The 27473-nt window shown below is 38.3% G+C and overlaps 1 protein-coding gene across 2 annotated transcripts in view; it reads right to left on the reverse strand.

Annotated features, from left to right (window-relative positions):
* Positions 1 to 27473, reverse strand: part of INTS4 (integrator complex subunit 4) — a 116427-nt gene that overhangs the window by 77152 nt on the left and 11802 nt on the right. Inside the window, exons 3-4 of one of the 2 annotated variants that reach the window (XM_015078868.3) lie at positions 17356 to 17473; positions 11392 to 11498 (exon numbers count right to left, since the gene is read on the reverse strand). In XM_015078868.3, the coding sequence (XP_014934354.1) occupies positions 11392 to 11498; positions 17356 to 17473 (225 nt within the window). Of the gene's footprint in view, positions 1 to 3771; positions 3823 to 11391; positions 11499 to 17355; positions 17474 to 27473 lie in introns of those variants that run through there. The other variant, XM_027039860.2, reaches the window with a different exon arrangement.

The following is a 27473-nucleotide window of genomic DNA, read 5'->3' on the forward strand; positions in this document are numbered from 1 at the left end:
ACTGGATCTCACAAACAGTGAGATCATAACTTGAGCCAAAATCAAGAATTGGACGTTTAATCGACTGAGCCACCCAGAGGCCCCCATTCTTTCTCTTATTTTTTTTTTTAAATTTGTTAACGTTTACTTATTTTTGAGACAGAGAGAGACAGAGCATGAACGGGGGGAGGGTCAGAGAGAGAGAGAGGGAGACACAGAATCTACAACAGGCTCCAGGTTCTGAGCTGTCAACACAGAGGCCGACGCAGGGCTCGAACTCACGGACCGCGAGATCAGGACCTGAGCCAAAGTCAGATGCTTAACCGACTGAGCCACCCAGGTGCCCCTCTTTTTCTTTTTTAATTGAAGTATGGCTGACACACATGTTATTAGTTTCAGGTGTACAACATAGTGATTGAACAACTCTATACATTATGCTATGCTCACATATATACCATCTGTCATCATACAGTGCTGTTACAATAACACTGAGTATATTCCCTATGTTGTACCTTTCATCCCCATGACTTATTTGTGCCCTAACTAGAAGCCTGTACCTTCTGCTCCACTTCAGCCATTTTTCTCATCCCTCCAGCCCCTACCCTCCAACAACCACCACTTTGTTCTCTATATTTATGGGTCCATTTCTGCTTTACTTGTTTGTTCGTTTTTTATGATTCCACAAATGAGTGAAATCATATTGTATATTTCTTTCTCAGCGGACTTACTTCACTTAGCATATCACCCTCTAAATCCACCTATGTTATTGCAAATGGCAAGATCCCAACATTTCTATGGCTGAATAATATTCCACTGTATATATACACCATATTTCCTTTATCCATTCACCTATCAATAGATACTTAGGTTGCTTTCATATCTTGGTTATTGTAAACTACAATAAACACAAGGTAGCATATATCTTTTCAAATCAGTGTTTTTGTTTTCTTTGGGTAAATACCCAATATTGAAATTATTGGATCGCATGGTATTTCTATTTTTAATTTTTTTGAGGAAACTCCATATGATTTCTAGTATATCTTTTATAACCCTGACTACTGGCTCATGAGTTCCTTAAAGGCTGAAATCTCATTTCTCCAAGGAAGATATACAGATGGTCAATAAGCACATGAAAGGATGCTTACCATAACTAATCACTAACCATTACAAAAAAGCAAATCAAAACCACAATGAGATGCCACTTCATACCCATTGGGATGGCTATTGCAAAAGGAAAGAAGGAAGGAAGGAAGGAAGGAAGGAAGGAAGGAAGGAAGGAAGGAAGGAAGGAAGGAAGGAGAAATGGAGGTGGAGAAACTGGAACCCTGTGCACTGCTGGTGATAATGTAAAACAATACACCCACCATGAAAGACAGTATGGCAATTCCTCAAAAAACTAAAAATAGAATTACAATATGACCCAGAAGTCTCCTTCTGGGTATATAACTGTCATAATCTACATGAGCTGCCAAAATAAAATACCATAGGCTGGGGGTCTTAAACAACAGAAAGTTAACTTCTTACAGTTCTGGAGGCTAAAAATCTAAGATAAAGGTGCCAGCCAATTAGGTTCTCAATAAGGGCACTCTTTCTGGCTTGCAGATAACCATCTTCTTTGCTGTGTCTTCACATGGTCTTTCCTATATTCGTAGAGAGAGACAGAATCCTGGTTTCTCTTCCTTTTCTTATATGAACATTAGTTCCACCCTTACAGCCTCACCCATCTTAACTACCCCCCTAAAGGCCTCTATCTCCAAATAAAATCACATTGAAGGTTAAGAATTCAACATGTACATTTGGGGAAACACAATTCAGTCCACAATACCATAAGAATTGAAAGGAAAGACTCAAAGAGGCATCTGTACACCCATATACATAGCAGCTTTATTCACAATAGCCAAAAGGTAGAGGCAACCTTCAATAGTTGAAAGGATAAACAAAATGTGGCATATGCATATAATGGAATATATGTATGTTCCTCACAAAGGAACAGAATTGTGACATGTTACAACACGGATGAATTCTGAGGACATGCTATAGACTATATGTTTGCATTCCCCCAAAATTTGCATGTTGAAACCTAATCCCTGATGTAATGGCATTAGGAGGTTAGGAGCTTTAGGAAGTGACTGGGTCATGAGGGTGGAAATGACATTAATGAGATTAAATGCCCTTAAAAAGACTCCAGAGAGCTCCTTTGTGACCTCCTATGAACGAAGAAGGAGGCTCTCAACAGGCACCAAATCTGCTGGCACCCTGATCTTGGATTTTCCAGCCTCTTGAAACGTGAGAAATTAATGTTTGTTGTTGAAGCCCATCCACTTTATAGCATTTTTGTTATAGCTGCCTGAACTGACCAAGAGTGAATTTTTTGGAAGAAAATAAGTCAGACACAAAAGAACAGATATTGCATAATTCCACTTATATGAAAAGGTAACTAGAATAATCAAATTCACAAAGACGAAAAACAGAATGGTGGTTGCTAGGGACTAGCGGGGAGGGGAGACTGGGAAGTTTCAGTTTTGCAAAGGGAAGAGATGGGTGAAGGATGATGGTGATGGCGGCACAACATTAAGAATACACTCAATGCCACTGAACTGTACACTGTAAAATGGTCACAATGGTAAATTTTATGTTATGGGTATTTTTTATATTTTTAAAAATTTACTCAATTTATTTAAACAAAAAAAATTCAGGGCTCCTGGGTGACTCAGTTGGTTGAGCATCCGAATTTAGCTCAGGTCATGATCTCATTGTTGGCGGATTCAAGTCCCGCATTGGGCTCTCTGCTGTCAGCCAGAGCCCTCTTTGGATCCTGTTTCCCACCCCCACCCCCCACCCCTCTAACCTTGCCCACTGGTTCTCTCAAAATAAATAAACTTAAAAAAAAAAAAAAAAGAGTAGCATGCTCTACCGACTGAGACAGCCAGATGCCCTTAAAATTTTTTTCTTTTGTTTTAATAACTGGCTATTTTATTTTTAAGGTTGACGTTTTATTTTTTTTATTTATAGAGAGCGAAAGACAGTATGTGAGTGGAGAGTGGGGGGGGGGGAGAGGGAGGGAGGGAGAGAAGGGGGAGAGAGGGAGGGAGAGTGAGAGAGGGAGAGAGAAAGAGAAGGAGAGAGAGGGAGAGAGAGGGGGAGAGAGAGGGGGGAGGGAGGGAGAGGGAGAGAGAGAGAGAGAGAGAGAGAATGAATCTTAAGCAGGCTCCATGCTCAGCATGAAAACTGACACAGGGCTTGATCCTATGACCCTGCAATCATGACCTGAGCCAAAATCAAGAGCCAAACACTCATCTGACTGAGCCACCCAGGTGCCCCAAAAATGTTTTTTAACAGAAAAGTTAAATGTAAGTTTACATGGCCCTGCAATTTCATTTCTAGGATATACCCAAGAAAACTGAAAACATACTTCCAACCAAAACTTCAAACAAATATTCACAGCAGCATTATTCACAATAGCCAACAGAGTGAAAACAATACAAATGTTGATAAATCCACCACAATTCAAATTCAAAGGGTGAATTGTTATTTTTTTTAGGTTTTTAAAAATTTATTTATTTTGAGAGAGAGAGAAAGCACAAATGGTGGAGGGGCAGAGAGAGAGGAGAGAGCAAGAATCCCAAGCAGGCTCCAAACCAACAGCACAGAGCCCAAGGCGGGGCTGGAACTCATGAACTATGACATCATGACCTGAGCCGAAGTCAGACATTCAACCAACTGAGCCACCCAGGCACCCCAAGGAGTGAATTCTTTTTAATAGTACTTTTTATTAAAATATAAGTCACACACCATGCAATTCATCCAGTTACTGTATACAATTCAACGGGTTTTGATATCTATATCTATAGACAGATACATATATCAATCTACAGATCTATTTGTATGTACAATCATTATCAGAGTTAATTTTCCAACATTTTCATTATTTCAAAGATGCCCTTTTGCTACCAACCACATATCCCTCCATCTCTCCCATCCCTAAGTACCTACTAATTAACTGTCTGTTAGATTTACCCATTATGGAAATGTCATATAAACGGAATCATATATATAAGTGTTTTGTAACTAGCTCTCTCACTTGGCATGGTTTCAAGATTCATCCAGGTGTAGCATGTATCAGTATTCCATTCCTTTTATGGTAAAAAAATATATATATATATTCCATTGTATTTTCTTTATCCATTCATCAGTTGCTGAGATGGTCATTTGGGTTGTTTTCACCTTTTGACTATTATGAATATTGATGCTATAAACATTCATGTACCAATTTTTGTGTAAATATGCTTCAGTTCTCTTGGTAGATACCTACAAGTAGGATTGCTGGGTCATATAGTAAGTCTATCTTTAATTTTTTGAGGAACTGCTGAACTGTTTTCCAAAGCAGCTGAGGCATTTTATATTTCCACCAGAAATGGAGGAGAGCTCCAATCACTCCACACCATCACCAAAACTTGGTATGGTCAAGCCTCTTTTAAGTACAGCCATCCAAAAGGTGTGAAACAGCATCTCATGCGATTTTGAATTGTATTTCCCTAATGACTGAAGATGCTGAACATCATTTTGTGTTTATTAGCCATTTGTATATCTTCTTTGGAGAAATGCCAATTAAGATGCTTTGCCTATCTTGGGGGGGCACTTGAGTGGCTCAGTCGGAGAAGCATGCAACTCTTGATCTCTGGGGTTGTGAGTTCAAGCCCCACACTAGGTGTGGAGATTACTTCAAAATAAAATCTTAAGGGGCGCCCAGGTGGCTCAGTTGGTTGAGTGTCCCAACTTTGGCTCAAGTCATGATCTCACAGTTCAGGGGTTGGAGCCCCAAGTCGGGCTGTGTGCTGAGAGCTCAAAGCCTGGAAGCCTACTTCAGATTCTACCTCCCTCTCTCTACCCCTCCCCCACTCGCACTGTGGCCAACCATCACATGAAAAAGTGCTCAACATCATTCATCATTTAGGAAATACAAACCAAACCAAAATGAGATAGCACCTTACACCTGTCAGAATGGCTAACATTCAGATGTTGGCAAGGATGCAGAGAAAGAGGATCTCTTTAGCACTGCTGGTGGGAATGCAAACTGGTGCAGCCATTCTGGAAAACAATATGGAGGTTCCTCAAAAAATTAAAAATAGAACTACCCTACGACCCAGCAATTGCACTACTAGGTATTTACCCAGGGGATACAGGTATGCTGTTTCAAAGGGGCACATGCACCCCCATGTTTATAGCAGCACTATCAACAATAGCCAAAATATGGAAAGAGCCCAAATGTCCACCGACGGATGAACAGATCAAGAAGATGTGGGATATACATACAATGGAGTATTACTCGGCAATCAAAAAGAATGAAATTGTGCCATTTGCAACTATGTGGATGGAACTAGAGGGTATTATGCTAAGCGAAATTAGTCAGAGAAAGAAAAATATCATGTGACTTCACTCATATGAGGACTTTAAGAGACAAAACAGATGAACATAAGGGAAGGGAAGCAAAAATAATATAAAACCAGGGAGGGGGCAAAACATAAGAGACTCTTAAATATGGAAAACAGAGGGTTACTGGAGAGGTTGTGTGGGGGGTGATGGGCTAAATGGGTAAGGGGCATTAAGGAATCTACTCCTGAAATCACTGTTGTACTATATGCTAACTAACTTGGATATAAACTAAAAAAATAAATTAAATAATTAAATAAATAAAATAATTTAAATAAGTAAATATTAAAAAGACTCCATCAAAAAAATAAAATAAAAAATAAAATAAAGTTTATTTATTTTGAAAGAAAGAGAAAGACAGCACAAGTGAGAGAGGGGCAGAGAGAGGGAGAGAGAATCCCAAGCAAGCTCCACACTACGAGCGCAGAACCCGATGCAGGGCTCAAACTCAACAACCGTGAGATCATGACATGAGCTGAAATCAAGAGTCGGATGTTAAACTGACTGAGCCACCGTAGGCGCCCTGAATCTTCTCTCTTTCTTTCCTGATCAATACAACTAAAGATTTGTCGATTTTTGTTGATATTTTTAAAGAACAAGCTTTTGGTTTTGTTGACTTTTTTCTATTGTTTTTCTATTCACTATTTCATTAATTTCCACTCTAACCTTTTGCATTTCCCTCCATCTGCATGCTTTGTATTTAGTGCACTCTTCTTTTTCTAGTGTCTTAAGGTAGAAGGATAGGTTACTGACTTGAGATCTCTCAACTTTTTTACTATAGGCACTTAGAGATATAAATTTCTAAGACTGCTTTAGCCGCATCCCATAAGTTGTGATATGTTGTATTTTCATTCATCTCAAAGTTTTTTCTAATTTCCCTTTTGATTTATTCTTTGACCCATTGGTGATATAGGAGTATGCTGTTTAATTTCCATATATTCAGGAGTTCTCCAAATTTCTTTGTTACTGATTTCTAATTTCATTCCACTGTGGTTGGAGAAAATACTTTATATTACTTCTATAAAAAAGGTGAATGTTATCATATGTGAATCTTATATCAAGGCACAATGTATGACAAAATCACAGACAAAATGGCATTAGACAATATAAATAGTAACTGTAGCTATGCATCGTAGGTAGTTTTATTTACTTGAGTTTGACAGATCTACCACATTCAAATGGTTGAAATTTTTACTCCATTATGAGCCTCTAGAAACGGTGAAGAAACATACAAAAACCCCACATGAGAAGCTAGCAAAGAAAATGAAAAGTTCATTCTCAAGAGAGGAAACAGAAATGAAAAACAAATATCAAGTCTCACTAATAATCTTTTTAAAAGGAAACAAAAAGGGGGTGCCTGGTGGCTCAGTCAGTTAAGTATCCAACTCTTAGTTTTGGCTCAGGTCACGATCTCATGGTTCATGGGTTTGAGCCCTATGTCTGGTTCTATCCAGAAAGTGCAGAGCCTGGTTAGGTTTCTCTCTCTCTCTCTCTCTCTCTCTCTCTCTCTCTCTCCGCCCTCTCTTCTCTCTCTCTCTCAAATAAATAAACATTTTTTAAAAAGAGTAATTGAAACAAACAAACACCATTTTCCTCCTACCAGATTAACAGGTTTATCTTCTATTTTAAAACATTAATACCCAAGCCTTCTTTGTCATGTCATAGGTTAACCAACCATATATTTGTGGGTTTACTTCTGGGCTTTCTATTCTGTTCCACAGATGAGGGGGTCTATTTCTGTGCCAGTACCATACTGTTTTGATTATTACAGCTTTGTAGTATATTTTGAAATCTGAAATTGTGACACCTCCAGCTTTGTTTTTTCTTTCTTAAGATTGCTTTCAGGGTCTTTTGTGGTTCCATACAAATTTTAGTATTGCTTGTTCTGTGAAAAATACTGTTGGTATTTTGATAGGGATTGCATCAAATCTGTAGATCACTTTGGGTAAGACAGATATATTGTGGAATATACTGTGGGGAAAATATCTTTTATAACTGGTGCTGGGAAGACTGGACAACTACATGCAAAAGAATGAAACTGGACCACTTTCTAATACCATACACAAAAATAAACTCAAAATGGATTAAAGACCTAAATGAGACCTAAAACCATAAAAATCCTAGAACAGAGGCAGTAATTTCTTTGACATGGGCCATAGCAAAATTTTTCTAGATAGGTCTCCAAAAGACAAAAGCAAAAAAACAAAACTATAGGGAACATATCAAAATAAAAACTTTTTGCACAGCAAAGGAAACCATCAAACAAAACCATCAGGCAACCTACTGAATGAGAGAAGATATTTGCAAAGGGTACATCCAATTAGGGGTTAATATCCAAAACACATAAAGAACTTATACAGCTCAATACCAAAATCAACCCAATTAAAAAGTGGGCAGAGGATCTGAATAGACATTTTTCCGAAGAAGATATACTGATGCCCAAAAGATAAATGAAAAGATGTTCAACATCACTAATCATCAGGGATATGTACATCAAAACCCTGAAATTGCTGGAATGGTTAAAATAAAAAAGATAAAAAATAACAAGTGTTGACAAGGACATGAATCATACACTGTTGGTGGGAATGCAAACTGGTACAACCACTGTAGAAACAGTATGGAGGCTCCTCAAAAAATTAAAAATAGAAATACCATACAACCCAGTAATTCTACTATTGGGTATTTGCCCAAAGAAACCAAAAACACCAGTTCAAAAACACGAATTCATGCTCCCCTATGTTTATTGCAGCATTGTTTACAATAGCCAAGATACAGAAGCAACCTAAGTGTCCACTGATAGATAAGTGGATAAGGGAGAATATTAAACAGCCATAGAAAAGCAGGAGACATGTCATTTGAGACAATATGGATGGACCTAGAGATATTATGCTAAGTGAAATAAGTCAAACTGAGAAAGACAAATACCTTGTGACTTCACTCACACGTGGAATTTTAAAACCAAATAAACAAGTAAAAAGCAGAATCAGACCTATAAATACAGAAAACAAACAGATGGTTGCCCAAGTGGAGAGGTTGGGGGAATAAGCAAAATGGGTGAAGGGGAATGGGGAAAAAAACTCAGGAACATCCAATGCTAGAATGACACAGTAAAATTAGGCACTCTCATATACTGCTGGTGTTCAAATAAACTGGAACACTTTGGGAACCAATGTGGCAAAAAGTATCAAGAGCCTTTAAAAAACTCATTAAAACTTATTAAAAAAACTCATTAAAGTGACAACTCTAATAGGTGACAACCTATGTCTAGGAAATAAAACTAAACACAGAAAACATTTTAGACTAACAATATTCACTGTAGTATTATTTACAATTTAAAAAATGCTTACAATCAAAAAGAATGAAATCTTGCCATTTGCAACCACATGGATGGAACTGGAGGGTATTATGCCAAGTGAAATTAGTCAGAGAAAGACAAAAATCATATGACTTCCCTCATATGAGGACTTTAAGAGACAAAACAGATGAATAAAAGGGAAGGGAAACAAAAATAATATAAAAACAGGGAGGGGGACAAAACAGAAGAGACTCATAAATATGGAGAACAAACTGAGGGTTACTGGAGGGGTTCTGGGAGGGCGGGATGGGCTAAATGGGTAAGGGGCACTAAGGAATCTACTCCTGAAATCAGTGTTGCACTATATGCTAACTAATTTGGATGTAAATTTTAAAAAATAAAAAATAAAATTAAAAAAAAATTTTTTTTAAAGTGCTTATGATATAAATGTCCAGTAACAGGAGAACAGTTAGGTAAACTGTGGTTTAATTATTTGGTTTAATTATCATGCATCCATTGAAAATGTTTACAATACACTTACAATATAAAATACTTGTTATAATGTCAGTGAAAAAGCAAAATGCAAAACTGTACACAAATTATGACTAGAGCTGTGTGTTTAAAAAAATAGCAAACAATCTAGGGACAGAAAAAAATTAGAAAGCAATACACCAAAAAGATAGTGATGGTTACCTCTGGAGAGTGAATTATGAATATAGTTCTTTCTTTAATCTTGAGTATAAATTTTTATAATAAAATGTTTATTTAAAGCAAATTTAAAAAACTGTTACTAAAAGCACAACAGTCCACTTAGTAAGACACTTTTCTCACAAGCACAACCTCACAGATACACTGTTCTCTCGTGTGGGAGACATACTTACTCTATCAAACACACAATCCTTAGTTTTTTTCCACTTAAGGCTTTTAATATTGTACTTGTCAGGCTGTTTGGGTTTGTTTGTTGTTTACTAAGAGAAACAAAACATTCTTTTTCCTGGGCCTCAGAAACAGTCCTCTAATTTAAACACACTCATCTTCTTATATTCTCAAATTTATCAAAAAGATTAAAAGTAAAACCAATTTGGGGTCCCTGAGTGGCTCAGTCAGGTAAGCATCTGACTCTTGGTTTTGGCTCAGGTCATGATCTCACAGTTTCATGGGATCAAGCCCTGTGTCAGGCTCTGCACTGAGAGAGCCAGGCCTGTTTGGGATTCTCTCTCTCTCTCCCTTTCTCTGCCCCTCCCCCCCCAATCTCTCACTCTCAAAATAAATAAACTTAAAAAAAAAAAAGTAAAACCAATTTTACAAGGTTTAGAAGCTGCTATTATGTACAAAAGGCAACTAATTAAAAGTTGCAAATTGGGGCGCCTGGGTGGCTCAGTCAGTTGGACGACTGACTTCAGCTTGGGTCATGATCTCACGGTTCATGGGTTTGAGCCCCGCTTCGGGCTCTGTGCTGACAGCTCAGAGCCTGGAGCCTGCTCCCGATTCTGTGTCTCCCTCTCTCTGCAACTCCCCTGCTCATGCTCTGTCTCTCTCTGACTCTCAAAAAATAAATATTAATAAAAAAAAATTTTTTTTAAGTTGCAAATTAAATCAAAGTGTACAACATACATGTATTTTTTCTATAGTTAGAAAAAAACCTAGGGGCACCTGGGCGGCTCAATCGGTTAAGCATCTCATTGTTGGTTTAATATCAGGTCATGATCTCACGGTTCATGGGTTCAAGCCCCAACTCTGTGCAAGCCTGCTTGGGATTCTCTCTCTCTCTCTCTCTCTCTCTCTCTCTCTCTTTAATATCAGGTCATGATCTCACGGTTCATGGGTTCAAGCCCCAACTCTGTGCAAGCCTGCTTGGGATTCTCTCTCTCTCTCTCTCTCTCTCTCTCTCTCTCTCTCAAAATAAACATTAAAAAAAAAAAAAAACTAAAAAAATCTTCCCAAACACGTGTTTCTTTGTAGTTGATCTGTTTATTGAGGCAATAAAGCATAATAAAAAGAACACAGGTTCTAGAATCAGAGAAACTAGAGTTTATACCTTGATTCTGCAACTTCCTAGCTATGAAAGCTTGGGCAAGTTAAACTCCCTAAACCGCAGTTCCCACCTGTGTAAAACAAGGATAACAGTAGCTACCTAAAGGACTATGAGAAACACATGAGAAGCCAGATACTAAGTACCATAATAAGCACAGCGCATATATTAAGCATAGCACACATAGCAGCTACTGTAATTTTCATCTCTTTTGGAGGGATGAGGAAGTTCATTTCATAACAAGTTACTCAGCTTTAACCTAATCCAACATCAAGAAACAAAAAAAGAGGCAGGTCAGAAAACCATTAAGAGTCCTTGGCAGGGGCGCCTGAGTGGCTCAGTCACTTGAGCATTCGACTTCAGCTCAGGTCATGATCTCATGGTTCGTGAGTTTGAGCCCCATTAGGCTCTGCGCTGACCTCTCAGAGTCTGGAGGCTGCTTTGGATTCTGCATCTCCCTCTCTCTGCCCCTCCCTGCTCATGCTCTCTCTCTCAAAAATAAACAAACATTAAAAAAAAAATAAAAAGTCTTTGGCAGTTCTCAGTTACAGATTTAGGATGGAGCTAAGCAGATCTTACAGCTCATACTACCTCTTCAGGCAGTGCAAACTGTTCAAGAAAGATACAACCCTGTATCTAACCATCATGTTCTTACCTTGCAGGCTACATCAACTAATCGCATCTGGATAGCTTGATTCTCTGGGAGTTTAGTGCCAATCGCAAGCAAAGTGTCCAACAGTTGAGCTAGGACTTGATGAGACTCTAGAAAGGAAGATGGAAAGTTGGGTTGCATAATTTCAAAAGGTGATCACTACAGAAACTAAATTTACTTATGTAAAGAATGTAAATTCTTGTTAGCTAGGTTCCTCTCTTTGAGTCTTGATTCCCCTCAACCAAAAGTTAAGTTCCTAAAGGGATCATGCCTAAAACTTTGAATCCTCTACAGAACTAATTCAAGGGGTTTTCACTGCCTTCAAGATAAAGTCCAAATTCCTTAGCAGGGCAAACACATATACATACCAGTGCCTCCATGAGGTCTAGCTCTGCCTGCCTTTCTAGCCTCATCTCTTTGAAGTCTCCTACAGCATCTTTTTATCCAATTACTTATGATTTCATGTCCCCCTATCTTTGCTCAGGCCAACTTCCCTAGAATGCCTCCACTGACACCCAATGCCATTCTCAACCCCAATCGCCAGGAAACATCTACTAATCTTGAAGTGTCACCTGCTACACAGACCTTTCCCTTCTTTCACAATGAGAATTGACTATTTCATCCTTTGTGCTTCCACTGCACCCTGTACATCAGCTCCAACACTTTACTATATTTATTTTCATATCAGACTAAACCGAGAATGAAAGATCCCTGAGGGCAATGATTGTGTCTTATTCACTTTTGCATTCTCTGAATCTAGTACAAGTCATTACATGCTCAATGAATGTTTAATAAGTGGGCAAAGACCCAAATTCAAATAAATCATCATCAATCAGCCAGATTCTCCTCGTCTACATTCTCTTTTTTGTTCCAAAATATGTTTCTTTTAATGCTGGCTGTACACAAGAATTTTAGGTGGCATTCAAATAATCATTTTACATTAATATCTATGTATATATTTTAATGTACATAATAAAAATTGCAGTTACTATCTACTGATGTCACATGACACTAATTTCCTTTTACCATTATTAAGAATCTCTTTAACTAAAAAAAAGTTACCCACTTAAGAAAAATATTAAGTAAACCATAGTATAAATGTGAAACAAATATGTAAAAATGGTGTACATGACATATAAAATGACTGCAGATTAGAAAACACTAGCAGGGTACCTGGCTGGCTCAGTTGGTAGAGCACACAACTCTTCATGTCTGGGTTGTGACTTCAAGCCCCATGTTGGGTGCAGAGATTATTTAAAAATAAAATCTTGAAGAAAAGAAAACAAAACACAGCACAGCACAACACAACACTGAGGGGAACACCTGGGTGGCTCAGTTGGTTATTAAGCATCTGACTCTTAATTTTGGCTCAGGTCATGATCTCACACTTGTGAGTTCCAGTCTCGCTTCAGCTCTGCACTAGATGTAGAGCCTGTTTAAGATTCTCTCTCTCTCTGCCCCCCTCCCCCACTTTCAGTCTCTCAAAAGAAAGAAAGAAAGAAAGAAAGAAAGAAAGAAAGAAAGAAAGAAAGAAAGAAAGAAAGAAAGAAAGAGAAAGAAAGGAAAAGAAAACAAGAAAACACTACTGAGGAGGATATCACTATAAAGGAAGTTAATTCTAGCCACAACACCCTAAAAAGATTTAGGAATTGGGAGATTTAAAGCAATAACCACAAAAAAGCAAACAAAAATGGGAATAAGGCAGGGATTTATCTGAGGTCTCTTTAAGAAGCAGTTGGACCTCTGCCTTCCTCCTTATCCTAAATGGGAAGTTTATTCCATACAAAAATTAGACGAGGAAGGATAGCAAATGAGGACTGGGGAGAAGACACAGTGAAGAAGAGGAGATTAAGAGATAGTAACATACTGATAAATAAGACACTCCTCTCCCCCTCCCTAGCCCCCTTCAGCAGCCTTGGCTCCAAAATCATGGCAGCCAGGCATTTCTCTGTCTTCCTAGCAGGAGATACATGAACTCCAAAATGGAAAAACGAATGGGCCCCACAGAGAAACACAAAAGACACTAATATTTTAAAGCCCTCCAGCGGTGCCTGGGTGGTTCAGTTGTTTAAGCATCCAACTCTTGGTTTCAGCTCAGGTCATGATCTCACGGTTCATGAGTTCAAGCCCTGCATCATGCTCGGTGCAAACACTGTGGAGCCTGCCTGGGATTCTCTCTCTCTCCCTCTCTCTCTTCCTCTCCCCTGCTGGTTCTCTCTCTCCCTCTCCGCACCCCCCCCCCAAATAAATAAACTTAAAAAAATAATAATAAATAAAAGTCCTCCAAAGAGGACTCCAAAGAGGGTCATCCTAGAACAGAGGCTACCAATTGACAAGTCCTGTCCCTTCACACAGAACTACCAATCAGTTTTTCAGTGCCTGGTCTTAAATGTAAATGCAAAACCAAAGATCATCAAGAAGTCTCCAATATTAAAGAGGCCACAAAAAGAAAAGAAGGTACTTAGAAAAGACAGATGTGAAGAAATCTCCAATACTACCCCACCACCCTTTATTTGTACAAAATGAGTCTATATAACATCCATAAAAAGTTACCTAAGCCTTTTTAAGCTTAACTCTTGCTTCTGATAAATCATAAATCTAATCTAAATCTTAAACCCTAGTCTGTCTTGAGTTCCAGACCTACATTACAACTGCAGGTTGGATGAACATCTCCACATGGATGATAATTAAATCTTCAACATCTCTGCCCTAAACAATCTAGTTCATCAAACCAAATTCCTCAGAGCCACCAAATTATCTTCCTAAAACTAGACTTGATTATCTCATGCACTTGCCCAAAAAAAACATTATATACATGGTTCCCAGTGCCTATGAAAGTGACATTCTAAATCTTCAGCATTCAAGACTACCTACCCTCTGGCTTCTAAACATTTTACCAGTTTTTCATCCTAAAGCCCCTCACTCCCTGCTTCTCTCTCATGAAACAATTTAGGTCTGCAAATATCTCACGTTTTCCCATTTCTCTACCTTTTAACATCATGTTCTTTCCTCTTGGTACTACTCTTCCCCATTCCTGCCTTTCCAAACATGCCTCTTCACTAAGCCTTTCTAGATCCCACCAGTCAGCACTCACCTCACCCTCTCTTCTGCCCCCACACTATTCTGATTATACCTCCTCTACAGCAAGCTTTGTGTTTTTATTGCTGGTGTGGTATGTACTAGAGAAGCAGAGATACCTAACACCCACAAAGTGCCTAGTCCAGTGCTTGCCAAGGAGTTGCAAAGCTCATACAGGAGACGGATTGAAATGAAAGGCTTCTGGTCCAGAGGGTGGCCCACACTCTTGGATTTAAAAGTGCACACTAGACTGATAAAGACTCTTACTTAATTCTAGTCTGTGCCTTATTCTAAGCCACAAGCACAGGATGACTTTAGCAGTCACTTTATCTCCCTGGAGTTCATGTTCCTCAGCAATGAAATAAAAGGCTTGAACCAGATGATCTTTATGGTCCCTTCCATTCTATCTTCTACCATCAATCTAGGTAGGCCAGGAACTGGAAAGCAGGAGGAGCCGTAGATCACATCTCTCAGAGACAATTAAATAAGAAACATTAGAATATTTCACAAAAAGTAAAACAACTATTTCCACGTATACCACATAATTTCTTTTTTTTTTTTTATGTTTGTTTATTTTTGAGAGAGCGTGAGCAGGGGAGGGGCAAGGGAGAGGGAGACAGAACCTGAAGCAGGCTCCAGGCTCTCAGGTGTCAGCCCAGAACCTGATGTGGGGCTCAAACCCACAAACCGTGAGACCATGACCTGAGCCAAAACTGGACGCTTAACCAACTGAGCTATGCAGGCGCCCTTGAGTCTCTTTCTAAAGACAGAATGAGGTTTGCATCCAAATTAACCCTCTTATAATGTTTCTATTTTAGAGGTAAAGTGTTTCAGTTAAACCATGGTCTACAAGAAAGAGCACTGCACTTAAGTTCTCAGTTCTGCAACTCTTAGCTAAACCAACTCACTTCATCTCTCTGGGACTTCAGTTTCTATCATCTGCAAAGTGAAGGAATGAAACAAGATCTCTATAAGACCATTTATAGCTCAAAAAGTATATGGCTGTATGAAATCCCCAATCTTAAAGTGTGAAATTCTTAGAGGTATATAACTCTATTCTGTAAGAACTTTCCATGGAAAAAAAAGAATACTTTTTGTACTGAGGCAATGTAATTGTTTTGGTGCTTTTAAAAAAATGGATTTTTTTTTCACCACTATCTACAAGAGCAAAAAATTAGAAACATGCTACTGTACCTGTTGGTATTTAATGTATTATCAACACCTTAAATATTATGAAGGTGATACAGAAACATGGAAAAATTGTATGTAATGTTGAGTATAATAAAACACAAAATAGTATGTTCACTGTAAGTACAATCATATAAAATGTATTCAAATAAAATATAATACATAAAACGTTTTACACAAGTAGCAGTATTTTTAAAATTTTTACTTTATTGTCATTATATTAGCATTTTGTTAACATATACTCCCATCTGGAAAAAAACAATTTTTTTAAGGTATATTCTTTGTTTTCTGTAAATTAAAAGTCTTGGGTCAAAATTCAATACAAGTAAAATTTTAGTAATGAAGTTTTGTTGTTTTTTTTTTAATGTTTATTTTTTGAGAGAAAGAGCGAGAGCTGGGGCGGGTGGGGGGGGGGGGGGGGTGCGGTACGGGGACACAGGATCCAAAGCAGGCTCCAGGCTCTGAGCTGTCAGCACAGAGCCCAACAAGAACCATGAACTCATGAACCATTAGATCATGACCTGAGCTGAAGACGGCACTTAACCGACTGAGCCACCCAGGCACCCCAGTATGAAGTTGTTGCTAACATAATTTTAAACATTCTCAACTTCAGCCAATGGGCCACATATGTAAGACATTTGTTATCATTAAACATTGTACAATAAATGAATCTGGATGGTGTCTGAATTCATTGGCCTTTTATTATTCTCATAACCTCTCACATTTATAAACTAAATGCTACCCAATATTTAAAATCATATTTATTTAAATATATATACCCAAAACTCAAATAACGCTATTCTTTAAAACTACAATCAATTCAAACAAAACTAACATTTTCAGAAAACAACAAAGGGTTCCTTTTTATTTAATTTTAAAATATTAAGGCAAGTAAGGCAGTAACTCTATTAACAGAATCTTGTGCACAAATAAAACTAGATAATCAAAAAAAATTTTTAAGGTGGAATATTTTTCCATTTCACCTAAATGCTGACAATAATGTTTAGTGAGCATCCACAAGAAGCAAACATGAAGCAATAACATGTGAGACCTAGATGTCACTTTTCTAGGAACTACGTTATGAGAGACCACACAACCAGGACAGCACCTCTCATGGTTTCAATTAGTGCAGTCAACAGAACATCACACACATATAAAACATCAGTCTATCACATACAATGTAACCTTGAACAAGTCAGTGAACTTCTCTGAGCTTCAGTTTCCCTACCTAAAATATAGGGACAATAACATCTATCTTCCATCATATGTAACCTACCTTAAGTATTGTGGCACTTGGTAAAAGTCAATAAATGATAGCTATTAAGAGACAAAACTGTATTTTATCTCTATATATGTAAATATATACATATATGTTTTATTGAATTATCCTCAAATTCCTTTTCTTTTTTTAACTTTTTTTTTTTGTTTGTTTATTTTTGAGAGAGATAGAGCAGGGGAGAGGTAGAAAGAGAGGAAGAGAGAGGATCCCAAGCAGGCTCTGTGACAGAGCCCAACACAGGGCTTGAGCCCACAAACTGTGAGATCATGATCCAAGCTGAAACTGAAAATCAGGACGCTCAACTGACTGACTAAGCCACCAAGGAGCCCAAATTCCCTTTCAATAACAACTCATTCTAAATTCTACACAAACAGAACTGAAGATTTCTGCTCTGATTATATAGGTTTTAAATGGCAACTTACTTTCATTCTGCAGGATGTTAATGGCATCATCCATAATGCAGTCTGGTGAAAATCCTGCAGTCTTTGATAATAAACCCAACAATGATGCAATTTTCAATCTCACAGATGGATCATTCTCCTGGAACAAAAGAAGCTGTTGTTAACCTTGATGCTCTAGCTAACCAACAAACAGGAACAAACTAGTATCTCAAGAGAGATTCAATGATCCCAGTATTCTAAAGATTTTGTTTCTGAAAAATTAACTTTATAATCTTCAGGTGAGAGAGCTTTTCTCAAATCAGTAATGTTACATCTAAATACTGCAAAGTGAGTGGGGATTTTTTATGCCTTCCTAGTATCATTACCTTCCCACCAGAAACATGCTGTTAGGACTAAAAGCGTCCCTCCTCCACTGTGCAGCTACATCAGACATGAGTGCGGCCACGTGCACCACCACCACCAGCACTGGGCTCGCACACTGTTGCCAGTACCACTGCTCTCAGAGGCCCTGAAAACTGGGTGCTGCAGCCACTGCTGCTACCATCAGAATCTCTCACCCTACCTGCTCTTTTGAACCACCAGATCCTGATCAGAAGTCTGAGGCAGGTCAATCTAATTGTCTGGGTCTAGGGCTTGTGCGTGGGCCCCAGGTGCAAGGGAGCCTAAGAAATGACTAGTTTGGCCCTTTTACCATGACACTGGGAGGTGGTCTCTAATCTGCACCAGGATTTCTACAGTGAAGGATTTCCCCCAAAGTCAAAAAGGAACATGTCCTTTTGTTCATTACGTAGCACAGTATGTGGCACTACATATATCTATATACATATACACACACACACACACACACACACACATACACACACACACATATATATAAATGGGAAAAAAAAAAGTACCTCACCAACGGTAAAATTAGATCAGCGTATATTTCTACACCAAAGACAAAATCACTTAAACGTATGCTCAAAAGATGCAGCGCCTTCTAGATATGACCAACTCCCCACCCCCATCTACATTCTAAGGAAGTGACAAAGCACAAGGAGGCCTGAAGTGGGAGAAGAAGCAACAGATATGGAGTCAGAGGATCTAGAATGCTGGCATGCCACTTACCATGGATACAACCTTGGGAAAGTCATTTTCTTGGGAACTTAACCATGGGGAAGAGAAAGGGCTTTGAAATTAGCCAGACCTAAGTCTGAAGCCTGGACTATGTCTTGACATAAGCTCTGTGTCTTGAACAGGCTAACTAACCTCTCTAAGGCTTGCCTGTGAAATATGGCTAACAACACCCTCAGAGGGCACTGAGAGGAAAATGACTAGCACAGGAATGCTACATAGGAGGCAGTCAGGTATTAGTGCCCTTCTCCCTTCCTCTCCCTAACCATCAATCCTTCACGTGGAGAGTAATAAAACCTGAACTGAACCACTATGAATATGGTATTCACAGGGGTACCATAAAGAGCAAATAAAAACACATGAAAGTTAAGGATGCACTAAGTCTAGAATATGGGAAATTCCACAGGGTGCATACCCTGGTTTTTAAACAAAAAATGGCATTGGTAATGAAAAAGGGTAGAGGATGAAAATACTACAGATTTTAATTTTTTGGATTTTTTTTAAATTAAAAACTTTTATTTTAAGAGAGAGAGATGGTGAGAGGGCATGGGGGGAGGGAGGGGGAAAGAGGAAGAGAGGAAGAGACAGAGAGAGAATGAGAATGAATCTTAAGCAGGCTCCATGCTCAGCACAGAGCCCAACGCAGGCTTGATCCCACACCCCTGGAGGATCATGACCTGAGCTGAAATCAAGAATTGGACACTCAACAGACTGAGCCACCCAGAGGCCCCAACGCAATGTGTGAATTTTGCTTCAAACAAACCAACTGTACAAAGTCTTAAAACAATCAGTGAAAACAACATGAACTAGGTATATGTTGCTATTAAGGATTACTAAGTGTGATTTTTTTAAGTTCTAAAAGAAGTCCTTATATGTTAAACATAGATAATTAAGTATTTACAGGTGAAATGATATGCTGCTTGGAATTTGCCCTACCTCAAAAAAGTTGGGGTAGGGGAGCCTGGGTGGCTCAGTCAGTTAAGCATCCGACTTCGGCTCAGGTCACGATCTCACGGTTTGTGAGTTCGAGCCCCGCTATCAGGCTCTGCGCTCACAGCTTGGAGCCTGGAGCCTGCTTTGGATTCTGTGTCTCCCTCTCTCTCTACTCCTCCCCTGCCTGCACTCTGTCTGTCTCTCTCTCTCAAAAATAAACATTAAAAAAAAAAAAAAAGTTGGGGTAAATGCATCAAAATAAGAATGGCAAATATTGATAATTATTGAAGCTGTATGAAAATGTCTTGAAGGCTCATATTATTTTCTCTCTTTTTGTGTGTATTTGTGGAGTTACCAAACAAAATTTAACTTCTTGGAAAATCACACCAAAGTACTGTATTCTATCTAAAATGCTAATTAATTTATTTATTCAACATACATACAATGAGTGCCTGTTTTGTGCCAAGCATCATTCTAGCTACTGGGGACACAATGCTGAATAAAGCAGAAGCAATTCCTACTCTCACAGATCTTATATTCAAATGGGTAAGACTGGCAAAAGAAAATGTATCATTTCATGTGGTAAACATTCTGAAGAAAAATAAAGTGTGCAATAGGCTAAAGAGTAAAGTGGGGAGGATATTACAAATAGGATGGTGATGAAAGTCCATTCTGAGGATACAACTTTTGAGAGGACACTTAACTGAGTCAGACAGAGCCATAGGAAAATTTAGGGAAGAAGCATTCCAGGCAGAAGAAAGTTACAAACCCAGAATATGGGAAATTATAAAATGCCTTATATAAAACTCTAGAAAAATGCATACAAAAGTTAGCAGTGATTCTCTCCAGAGTAATCTCTGGAGAGTACATTTCATTTATTAACTGATTTACAGAGGGAAATCTCATTCTTTTATACACTTCTACAGTGCTTGAATTTGTTACAATAAATATTGCCAATGTAATTTTTAAAAAGAGTGTAAATTTTTAAATCTATATAAATATATGCAACCCTTCAAAAGCTCGCAGTCTTCTACAAAAAAGAAGTCTGAGCTGCTTAGCCTGCCACGAAGGCCCCCCCCACGACTGGCCACTATGGCAGCTCCCACACTTCCCTACCAGTGATCCCATGCCACTTCAAGCTTCTGTACTTCCACTTAGATTGTTCTTCTACCTCATATGCTTTCCCTTTCTCCCATACCCACTCACTCCTGCCCTGGAGGTGTATTTACTCCAGGAAGTTATCTCTGATCCCTGAACTGGACATGGATGCCCTTCCTCTTGGACAACCCCAGGACCTTGGTGCAACCCGTTATCATGCCCTTCACTACAGTGTGCTGTACTTGTGACCACGTCTTCCCTCAACTGGCCTGTGAGCCACTGAAGTGACTAGAAGAATGCGAAGAAAGCCCTGTGTACATTCTGATAAAAATAAAAGGAAGAATACAAGAAAAGGAAGAGCCAAGTGTTCTCCTTAATTCACTCAGTAAATAATTCATCCACTCTCTGCTCACCACGGATTCCCTGCACACTAGAAGGCACCCCATACGAGTCCATGGGGATAAACTGCCCTTGTGGAAAAGTTTAATGGGCAAGGTAGACATTTATCAAGTAATGTCCACTTAATAATTACAAAGTGGCAAAGTAAAAAGACAGAGTTCTCTGAAAGCATATGACATATCAGACACCACTTTAAAATAACTCTACATATTATGGTCAAAGAGATCCTGATCTATTTTGAGGCAGTGGGAAAAGAATGAACCAATGCTCTGAGTCATGAAAGAATACCACGACTTCCAGAACTGGGGGAAAAAAAAAGGGCAATGTGGCTAAAATGTACACAGACATGAGATTAGGCTAAAGAGACAAACAGGTACCACATCTTTTTTGAGAATTATGGCAAGTATCTCTGATAGTGCCTACCATCTGTTCACTGTTGAATAAAGAAGTGGATAGATAATCTGTGTCCAAAGAGCAAGAAAAATCCTTCGATGAACTATAAACAGGAGAATGACATTAACAGATCTGAATATTTGAAATATCAATCCAGCCTCAATTCCTTGGATTGGAAGGGGCAAAACCAGACAGAGGGACAAATTAAGGGTATATTACAAGTCCAGCCAAATTAAGGGTATATTACAAGTCCGGCCAAATTAAGGGTATATTACAAGTCCAGCCAAAGACATTAGCAACACTCCCACTTCTGTTAAGGGCAAGGTTAGAGAATTCAGACCAATCTTTCTGCTGAGGAAAACTATAAAGTACTATGGATGTCAAAAAAAAGTGTGTGTGCACATACATATATATGTATGCACGTATACATATGTAAGTGTGGGTATGTATACACGTGTGTATTTGAAAGTATTAGAAAACTAAAAGATACATGAAAAATTAAAGAAGAATCATGCAGGGAAGGAACCCAGGCACGTTCGCCTAGAGTGTGGCGCTGCTTTTTCTTCAGGCTTCTGCCAACCAGGGAAATGAGGGAATGGAGAAATGAGCGGCAAAGTAATCAGTGCTTCCGACAGCCAGGTGAGGCCGGGGTGCAATGGCCAGAGCGTAAGGCTAAGGGTAGGAGGGTGAAAAGGGGCAGCCTAATAAACCCCATCACTTTGGATTAGGACCCCAAAAGGCTACAACAGCATAAGTAAGAGTGAAATAAACACAAGGACTTTGGGAGGGACTGCAGCTCAGCTTTGAATCATTTTCATTCCTGAAAGGAAAAAGTTTTCTTGGATTTCTAGACAGAAACAAATACTCTCTGGATTAAAATAAGTCATCCTGGGACCCCAGTGGCTTAGCTGGTTGAGTGTCCGATTCTTGATTTCAGCTCAAGTCATGATCCCAGGGTCGTGGGATCAAGCCACACATGAGGCTCCAGTGGGATTCTCTCTCTCTCTCCCTCTGCCCCTCTCCCTCACTCTCCCTAAAATAAAAATTTTTAATTAAAATAAGTCATCCTAAGTCTTAAATTATTTTTACAAACAATTTTGGAAATACACTGCCTAATAAGAAATAAAGCATGCTAGCAGATCAGATAACATGAAGAGAAATGATAAGACATAGCCACAGGGATCCATTTACTGGAGTTATCAGCCACAGATTTTAAAATAATTCTGCTCGGGGGCTCCTGGGTGGCTCAGTAGGTTGAGAGTCTGACTCTTCATTTCAGCACAGGTTATGAGACTGAGTCCCACATCAGGGCATGAAGCCTGCTTGGGATTCTTTCTCTCCCTCTCCTTCTGCCCCTGCCTCCCTCCGTCCCTCTATCTCTCTCAAAGCTAACTACATAAATAAAATAATTCTGCTTACGAGAACAATCTACAAAACTAAAAGGTGGTTTATGGAATGGAAAAAGATGACATACCTGATAAAGGGTTAGTATCTAAAATCTATAAGGAACCTATCAAACTCAACACCCAAAAAAACAAATAAGCCAGTTAAGAAATAAGCAGAAGACACAGACATTTTTCCAAAGATATCCAGATGGCTAACAGACACATGAAAAGATGCTCAAAATCACTCATCATCAGGGAAATACAAATCAAAACCACAATGAGATACCACCTCACACCTGTCAGAATGGCTAACATCAACAACTCAGGCAACAACAGATGTTGGCGAGGATGCAGAGAAATGGGAACCCTTTTGCACTGTTGGTGGGAATGCAAACTGGCACGGCCACTCTGGAAAACAGTATGGAGGTTCCTCAAAAAGTTAAAAATAGAACTACCCTACGATCCAGCAACTGCACTACTAGGTATTTACCCAAAGGATACAAAAATACAGATTCGAAGGGGTACATACACTCATGTTTACAGCAGCATTATCAACAACAGTCAAACTACAGAAAGAGCCCAGATGTCCACTGACTGATAAATGGATAAAGAAGATGTGGTATATATATACACAATGGAATATTTCTCAGCCATCAGAAAGAATGAAATCTTGCCATTTGCAACAATATGGATGGAGCTACAGTGTATTACGCTGATTGAAATAAGTCAGAGAAAAACAAATACCATATGATTTTACTCATATGTGAAATTTAAGAAATAAAACAGATGAACATACGGGAGGGGAAAAAAAAGAATGAGAAACAAACTATAAGAGACTCTTAATGACAGAAAACAAACTAAGAGTTGATGGAGGAAGGTCGGTGGGGGATAAGCCAGGTGGGTGATGGATATTAAGGAGGGCACTTGTTAAGATGAGTGCTGGGTGTTGTATGTAAATGATGAACCACTGAATTCTACTCCTGAAACCAATATTGCACTATATGTTAACTAACTAGAATTTAAATAAAAATTTGAAAAAAAATTCTGCTTATTTTGTTAAAAACATAATTTTATTTTGATAAAAACATTATAAGGACAAAATTGAGAATTTCACCAGAGAACTAGAATTTTAAAAAGAAAGGAAATTATACATTACCTATCAAAATAACACCAGCATTCTTCACAGAGCTAGAACAAACAATCCTAAAATTTGTACAGAACCAGAAAAGACGCTGAATAGCCAAAGCAATCTAGAAAAAGAAAACCGAAACTGGAGGCCATCACACTCCCGGACTTCAAGACCTATTACAAAGCTGTAATCATCAAGACAGTATGGTACTGGCACAAAAACAGACGCTCAGATCAATGGAACAGAATAGAAAACCCAGAAATGGACCCCAAAACATATGGCCAACAATCTTTAACAAAGCAGAAAAGAATATTCAATGGAATAAAGACAGTCTCTTCAGCAAAAGGTGCTGGGAAAACTGAACAGCAACATGCAGAAAAATGAACCTGGACCACTTTCTTACATCATACACAGAAATAAACTCAAAATGGATGAAAGACCTAAATGTAAGACAGGAAGCCATCAAAATCCTTGAGGAGAAAGCAGGCAAAAACCGCTCTGACCTTGACTGCAGCAACTTCTTACTCAACACATCTCCAGAGGCAAGGGAAACAAAACCAAAAATGAACTACTGGGACCTCCTCAAAATAAAAAGGTCCTGCACAGTGAAGGAAACAATCAGCAAAACTAAAAGGCAACCGACAGAATAGGAGAAGATATTCACAAATGACATATCAGATAAAGGGTTAGTATCCAAAATCTATAAAGCACTTATCAAACTCAACACCCAAAAAACAAAGAATCCAGTGAAGAAATGGGCAAAAGACATGAACTGACACTTTTCCAAAGAAGAAATCCAGATGGCCAACAGACACATGAAAAAATGCTCAACATCACTCATCATCAGGGAAATACAAATCAAAACTACAATGAGATACCACCTCACACCTGTCAGAATGGCTAACATCAACAACTTGGACAACGACAGATGTTGGCGAGGATGTGGAGAAAGAGGATCTCTCTCGTACTGCTGGTGGGAAATGCAAACTGGTGGGGCCACTCTGGAAAACAGTATGGAGGTTCCTCAAAAAGTTAAAAATAGAACAACCCTATAATCCTGCAATTGCACTACTAGGTATTTATCCAAGGAATACAGGTGTGCTGTTTTGAAGGGGCACATGCACCCCAATGTTTATAGCAACACTATCAACAATAGCCAAAAAGTATGGAAAGAGCCCAAATGTCCATCGATGGATGAATGGATAAAGAAGATGTGGTATATATATACAATCGAGTATTGCTTGGCAACCAAAAAGAATGAAATCTTGCCATTTCCAACTACATGGCTGGAACTGGAGGGTATTAGGCTAAGCGAAATTAGTCATTCAGAGAAAGACAAATATCATATGACCTCACTCATATGAGGAATTTAAGAAACAAAAAGATGAATGTAAGAGAAGGGAAGTAAAATAATGTAAAAACAGGGAGGGAGACAAAACATGAGACTCTTAAATCTAGAGAACAAACAGAGGGTTGCTGGAAGGGTTGTGGGAGGGGGGATGGGCTAAATGGGTAAGGGACATTAAGGAATCTACTCCTGAAATCACTGTTGCACCATATGCTAACTAACTTGGATGTAAATTAAATAAATTTAAGAAAAAAAGAGGAAATTATAAAATTGACACAAGCAACAGATGAAATTAAGAACAAATGGACAGGTTAACAGGAAACTAGACAAGGTGAAGAGAGAACTAGTGAATAAATGGTATGTCCAGAACGAAGCACAAGGAGACAAAAGAATAAAAATTCAGAAGATAATACAATAAAATGAGATATCTGGGACATCTGAGTGGCTCAGTTAAGTGTCCAACTCTTGATTTCAGCTCAGGTCATGATCTGACAGTTCATGAGGATTGAGGCCCACACCAGGCTCTGCTCAGGATTCCCTTTCTCCCTCTCTCCCTCTGCCCCTCCCCCTTTTGCACCCTCACTCTCTCTCAAAAGAAAGGAAGGAAGGAAGGAAGGAAGGAAGGAAGGAAGGAAGGAAGGAAGGAAGGAAAAAAAGAAAAAGAAAAACAAAAACAAAAAAATAAATTCTGCAAGAATGGAAGTAAAATAAAACTTTTCCGTGCAAAAACAAATGTCAATAAATTTACAATGAATGGAAATATCAGAGGGTAGTCTTCACCTAAAAGGAAAATAATCCCAGATGAATAGTCTCAGATGCAAGAAAGAAAGAAAAACAATGATAAATACATCTGAACAGAAGATAACTATGTAGGTAAATCTAAATGAATATTGCCTGTATAAAATAACATTGTCTTACAGAGTGAAAAATGGAAAATTAAAATATACAATTACATTCACATTTAAGGCAGGAAGATGGATAAAAGGAGGTAAGTCCTCACACTGTCCAAAATGGTAACTGTGCCATATAACATTTGACTTGGATAGGTCAAGAATTCATATTGTATTATACTTCAATAAAAATAAATTTTTTTAAATTTCACTTCAAATTAAAAAAAAATCATGTTGTAATGGCTAGTTTAACCAGTTAAAAAGTATAAAAGAATGTATAATTCCCAAGCTAATAAAGAGGGATGGTGGAAAGGATTAAAAAAAAAAAATTAGTTCAAAAGATGGCAAGAAACAAGGAGAAAAAAGAACATTAAACAGGTAAAACAAACAGAAGGCATTTTTTAACATTTTAATTGTTTTTTAATGTTTATTTATTTTTGAGAGAGGGAGAGACAGAGCGTGAGCAGGGAAGGAGCAGACAGAGAGGGAGACACAGGATCTGAAGCAGGCTCCAGGCTCTGAGCTGTCAACACAGAGCCTGATGCAAGGCTCAAACTCAGACTGCGAGATCATGATCTGAGCTGAAGTCAGACCCTTAACTGACTGAGCCACCCAGATGCCCCACAAATAGAAAGCATTTAATAAGGAGGGTAGATTTTAAACCCACGTACAATAATCACATTAAACGTAATGAACTAAATGATCAATTTAAAAAACTTTTTTTAAAAACTAACTACATGTTGTTCACAGGTCATATCTAAAACAAAAAAGCTATAAAAAAGATGAAAATAAAAAATAGTAGTATACCATGCAAACCATAACCAAAAGATAGCTGATATCATTATATTAATATTAAACAAAGTCATTATTTGCTGATATGATCTGTAAAAATTCAAAATAACTTACATATAATGTATTAAAATTGTTAAATGAGCTTAGCAAGGTTATAAGACGTAAGAGTTAATAAATAGAAGTCAATTGCATTTCTGAGTATCAGCTATGTACTGCTAGAAAATGAGATTTTAGGGGTGCCTGGGTGGCTGAGCTGGTTGAACATCTGACTTCAGCTCAGGTCCTGATCTCGCAGTCTGTGAGTTCAAGCCCTGTGTCGGGTTCTGTGTGGACAGCTCAGAGCCTGGCACCTGCTTTGGATTCTGTGTCTCCTGCTCTCTCTGCCCCTTGCCCGCTCACCCTCTCTCTCAAAAATAAACATTAAAAAAATAAAAGAAAATGATATTTTAAAAATATTATCATTTATAATAACATAAAATATTAAATATCTAGGAATAACCAACAAAATATACAAAACCTCTATGCAGAAAACTATAAAACAGTATTAAAATAGGGATGTACCATGTTTATGGATTGGAAAACCCAATACTATAAAATGTCAATCCCCATATGTCATCAGAACTATAGAGTTAATGCAATCTTAATCAAAATCCTAA

The sequence above is a fragment of the Acinonyx jubatus genome, chromosome D1, assembly GCF_027475565.1.
Source record: "Acinonyx jubatus isolate Ajub_Pintada_27869175 chromosome D1, VMU_Ajub_asm_v1.0, whole genome shotgun sequence".
Lineage (NCBI taxonomy): Eukaryota > Metazoa > Chordata > Mammalia > Carnivora > Felidae > Acinonyx > Acinonyx jubatus.